The sequence below is a fragment of the Heterodontus francisci genome, chromosome 45, assembly GCF_036365525.1.
Source record: "Heterodontus francisci isolate sHetFra1 chromosome 45, sHetFra1.hap1, whole genome shotgun sequence".
Lineage (NCBI taxonomy): Eukaryota > Metazoa > Chordata > Chondrichthyes > Heterodontiformes > Heterodontidae > Heterodontus > Heterodontus francisci.
In genome coordinates, this window is record NC_090415.1 from 313,046 (window position 1) to 318,030 (window position 4,985).

The 4,985-nt window shown below is 63.3% G+C and overlaps 1 protein-coding gene across 1 annotated transcript in view; it reads left to right on the forward strand.

Annotated features, from left to right (window-relative positions):
* Window positions 1-2,113: 2,113 nt before the first annotated feature.
* Window positions 2,114-4,985, forward strand: part of LOC137356484 (ER lumen protein-retaining receptor 1) — a 30,611-nt gene continuing 27,739 nt past the window's right edge. The window contains exon 1 of the mRNA XM_068022369.1: window positions 2,114-2,323. Within this exon, the coding sequence (XP_067878470.1) occupies window positions 2,233-2,323 (91 nt within the window). The 5' untranslated portion in view covers window positions 2,114-2,232. The remainder of the gene's footprint in view (window positions 2,324-4,985) is intronic.

Here is a 4,985-nt window from a genome sequence, read left to right on the forward strand (position 1 = left end):
GGGTTGGGGGAATGGGGGAAGAGGTTGGGGTTGGGGGGAATGGGGGAAGAGGTTGGGGTTGGGGGGAATGGGGGAAGAGGTTGGGGTTGGGGGGAATGGGGGAAGAGGTTGGGGTGGGGAATGGGGGAAGAGGTTGGGGGGGGAATGGGGGAAGAGGTTGGGGGGGGGGAATGGGGGAAGAGGTTGGGGGGGGAATGGGGGAAGAGGTTGGGGTGGGGAATGGGGGAAGAGGTTGGGGGGGGAATGGGGGAAGAGGTTGGGGGGGAATGGGGGAAGAGGTTGGGGGGGGAATGGGGGAAGAGGTTGGGGGGGGGAATGGGGGAAGAGGTTGGGGGGGGGGAATGGGGGAAGAGGTTGGGGGGGGAATGGGGGAAGAGGTTGGGGGGGGGAATGGGGGAAGAGGTTGGGGGGGGAATGGGGGAAGAGGTTGGGGGGGGAATGGGGGAAGAGGTTGGGGGGGGGAATGGGGGAAGAGGTTGGGGGGGGAAGAGGTTGGGGGGGGAATGGGGGAAGAGGTTGGGGGGGGAATGGGGGAAGAGGTTGGGGGGGGAATGGGGGAAGAGGTTGGGGGGGAAGAGGTTGGGGGGGGAATGGGGGAAGAGGTTGGGGTTGGGGGGAATGGGGGAAGAGGTTGGGGGGAATGGGGGAAGAGGTTGGGGTTGGGGGGAATGGGGGAAGAGGTTGGGGTTGGGGGGAATGGGGGAAGAGGTTGGGGTTGGGGGGAATGGGGGAAGAGGTTGGGGGGGTGAATGGGGGAAGAGGTTGGGGGGGTGAATGGGGGAAGAGGTTGGGGGGGGGAATGGGGGAAGAGGTTGGGGGGGGAATGGGGGAAGAGGTTGGGGGGGGAATGGGGGAAGAGGTTGGGGGGGGGAATGGGGGAAGAGGTTGGGGGGGGGAATGGGGGAAGAGGTTGGGGGGGGAATGGGGGAAGAGGTTGGGGGGGGGAATGGGGGAAGAGGTTGGGGGGGGAATGGGGGAAGAGGTTGGGGTTGGGGGGAATGGGGGAAGAGGTTGGGGTTGGGGGGAATGGGGGAAGAGGTTGGGGTTGGGGGGAATGGGGGAAGAGGTTGGGGTTGGGGGGAATGGGGGAAGAGGTTGGGGTTGGGGGGAATGGGGGAAGAGGTTGGGGTTGGGGGGAATGGGGGAAGAGGTTGGGGTTGGGGGGAATGGGGGAAGAGGTTGGGGTTGGGGGGAATGGGGGAAGAGGTTGGGGTTGGGGGGAATGGGGGAAGAGGTTGGGGTTGGGGGGAATGGGGGAAGAGGTTGGGGTTGGGGGGAATGGGGGAAGGGGTTGGGGGGAATGGGGGGAAGGGGTTGGGGGGAATGGGGGAAGGGGTTGGGGGGAATGGGGGAAGAGGTTGGGGGGAATGGGGGGAAGAGGTTGGGGTTGGGGGGAATGGGGGAAGAGGTTGGGGTTGGGGGGAATGGGGGAAGAGGTTGGGGTTGGGGGGAATGGGGGAAGAGGTTGGGGTTGGGGGGAATGGGGGAAGAGGTTGGGGTTGGGGGGGAATGGGGGAAGAGGTTGGGGGGGGAATGGGGGAAGAGGTTGGGGGGGGGAATGGGGGAAGAGGTTGGGGGGGGGAATGGGGGAAGAGGTTGGGGGGGGGAATGGGGGAAGAGGTTGGGGGTGGGGAATGGGGGAAGAGGTTGGGGGTGGGGAATGGGGGAAGAGGTTGGGGGTGGGGAATGGGGGAAGAGGTTGGGGGGGGGAATGGGGGGAAGAGGTTGGGGGGGGGGAATGGGGGAAGAGGTTGGGGGGGGGGAATGGGGGAAGAGGTTGGGGGGGGAATGGGGGAAGAGGTTGGGGGGGGGGAATGGGGGAAGAGGTTGGGGGGGGGGAATGGGGGAAGAGGTTGGGGGGGGGGAATGGGGGAAGAGGTTGGGGGGGGGAATGGGGGGGGGAATGGGGGAAGAGGTTGGGGGGGGGAATGGGGGAAGAGGTTGGGGGGAATGGGGGAAGAGGTTGGGGGGGGGGGAATGGGGGAAGAGGTTGGGGGGGGGGAATGGGGGAAGAGGTTGGGGGGGGGGGGAATGGGGGAAGAGGTTGGGGGGGGGGGAAATGGGGGAAGAGGTTGGGGGGAATGGGGGAAGAGGTCTGAGGTGTTTCTATGCCCGGCAACCCAGTGGGGAGGAAGGAGGGAGGGAAGAGAGGCCCATTTCCTGCGGACAGAGAGAGGCGCTTCGGGAGGGAGGAGGCGGCCCTGTCTGTCTGTCAGTGCCGGTGCCTCGGCCATGAACGTGTTCCGTTTCTCCGGGGATCTCTCCCACTTGCTGGCGGTGGTGCTGCTGTTGCTGAAGATCTGGCGGAGCCGCTCCTGTGCAGGTGGAGGCGGGTGCAGAGGGCGGGGATGGAACGCGGGCCCGGGAGGGGATGGAACGCGGGCCCGGGGATGGATTGCTGGCCCGGTTGGGGATGGAACGCGGGCCCGGGGATGGAACGTGGGGGCCGGGCCAACGTTCCAAATCCCAACCCCCCGGCCCGCGAGGCCTCCCCGCGGCGGGAGGGGGAGGAGAAAGCGCGCGAGCCGCTTTCAAACACCAACCGTCATGGAACGTTGCCCGGGAGATGGGGGAGTGGGAGTCAAGGTGGGCAAGTTGTGAGGAGGGGTCAAGGTGGGCAAGTTGTGAGGAGGGGTCAAGGTGGGCAAGTTGTGAGGAGGGGTCAAGGTGGGCAAGTTGTGAGGAGGGGTCAAGTTGGGCAAGTTGTGAGGGGGTCAAGGTGGGCATGTTTTGAGGAGGGGTCAAGTTGGGCAAGTTGTGAGGAGGGGTCAAAGTGGGCAAGTTGTGAGGAGGGGTCAAGGTGGGCAAGTTGTGAGGAGGGGTCAAGATGGGCAAGTTGCGAGGAGGGGTCAAGTTGGGCAAGTTGTGAGGGGGTCAAGGTGGGCAAGTTGTGAGGAGGGGTCAAGGTGGGCAAGTTGTGAGGAGGGGTCAAGATGGGCAAGTTGCGAGGAGGGGTCAAGTTGGGCAAGTTGTGAGGGGGTCAAGGTGGGCAAGTTGTGAGGAGGGGTCAAGGTGGGCAAGTTGTGAGGAGGGGTCAAGGTGGGCAAGTTGTGAGGAGGGGTCAAGTTGGGCAAGTTGTGAGGGGGTCAAGGTGGGCAAGTTGTGAGGAGGGGTCAAGGTGGGCAAGTTGTGAGGAGGGGTCAAGATGGGCAAGTTGCGAGGAGGGGTCAAGTTGGGCAAGTTGTGAGGGGGGTCAAGGTGGGCAAGTTGTGAGGAGGGGTCAAGGTGGGCAAGTTGTGAGGAGGGGTCAAGGTGGGCAAGTTGTGAGGAGGGGTCAAGGTGGGCAGGTTGTGAGGAGGGGTCAAGGTGGGCAGGTTGTGAGGAGGTCAAGGTGGGCAGGTTGTGAGGAGGTCAAGGTGGGCAGGTTGTGAGGAGGGGTCAAGGTGGGCAAGTTGTGAGGGAGTCAAGGTGGGCAAGTTGTGAGGAGGGGTCAAGGTGGGCAAGTTGTGATGAGGGGTCAAGGTGGGCAAGTTGTGAGGGGGTCAAGGTGGGCAAGTTGTGAGGAGGGGTCAAGGTGGGCAGGTTGTGAGGAGGGGTCAAGGTGGGCAAGTTGTGAGGAGGGGTCAAGGTGGGCAAGTTGTGAGGAGGGGTCAAGGTGGGCAAGTTGCGAGGAGGGGTCAAGTTGGGCAAGTTGTGAGGAGGGGTCAAGGTGGGCAAGTTGTGAGGAGGGGTCAAGATGGGCAAGTTGCGAGGAGGGGTCAAGTTGGGCAAGTTGTGAGGGGGTCAAGGTGGGCAGGTTGTGAGGAGGGGTCAAGGTGGGCAAGTTGTGAGGAGGGGTCAAGGTGGGCAAGTTGTGAGGAGGGGTCAAGGTGGGCAAGTTGTGAGGAGGGGTCAAGTTGGGCAAGTTGTGAGGGGGTCAAGGTGGGCAAGTTGTGAGGAGGGGTCAAGGTGGGCAAGTTGCGAGGAGGGGTCAAGATGGGCAAGTTGCGAGGAGGGGTCAAGTTGGGCAAGTTGTGAGGAGGGGTCAAGGTGGGCAAGTTGTGAGGAGGGGTCAAGGTGGGCAAGTTGTGAGGAGGGGTCAAGGTGGGCAAGTTGTGAGGAGGGGTCAAGGTGGGCAGGTTGTGAGGAGGGGTCAAGGTGGGCAGGTTGTGAGGAGGGTCAAGGTGGGCAAGGTTGTGAGGAGGGTCAAGGTGGGCAGGTTGTGAGGAGGGGTCAAGGTGGGCAAGTTGTGAGGAGGGGTCAAGGTGGGCAAGTTGTGAGGAGGGGTCAAGGTGGGCAAGTTGTGAGGGAGGTCAAGGTGGGCAAGTTGTGAGGAGGGGTCAAGGTGGGCAAGTTGTGAGGAGGGGGTCAAGGTGGGCAAGTTGTGAGGAGGGGTCAAGGTGGGCAAGTTGTGAGGAGGGGTCAAGGTGGGCAAGTTGTGAGGAGGGGTCAAGGTGGGCAAGGTTGTGAGGAGGGGTCAAGGTGGGCAAGTTGTGAGGGGGTCAAGGTGGGCAGGTTGTGAGGAGGGGTCAAGGTGGGCAAGTTGTGAGGAGGGGTCAAGGTGGGCAAGTTGTGAGGAGGGGTCAAGGTGGGCAGGTTGTGAGGAGGGGTCAAGGTGGGCAGGTTGTGAGGAGGGGTCAAGGTGGGCAGGTTGTGAGGAGGGGTCAAGGTGGGCAGGTTGTGAGGAGGGGTCAAGGTGGGCAAGTTGTGAGGAGGGGTCAAGGTGGGCAAGTTGTGAGGAGGGGTCAAGGTGGGCAAGTTGTGAGGAGGGGTCAAGGTGGGCAGGTTGTGAGGAGGGGTCAAGGTGGGCAGGTTGTGAGGAGGGGTCAAGGTGGGCAGGTTGTGAGGAGGGGTCAAGGTGGGCAAGTTGTGAGGAGGGGTCAAGGTGGGCAGGTTGTGAGGAGGGGTCAAGGTGGGCAGGTTGTGAGGAGGGGTCAAGGTGGGCAAGTTGTGAGGAGGGGTCAAGGTGGGCAGGTTGTGAGGAGGGGTCAAGGTGGGCAGGTTGTGAGGAGGGGTCAAGGTGGGCAGGTTGTGAGGTGGAGGAGGGTCAAGGTGGGCAGGTTGTG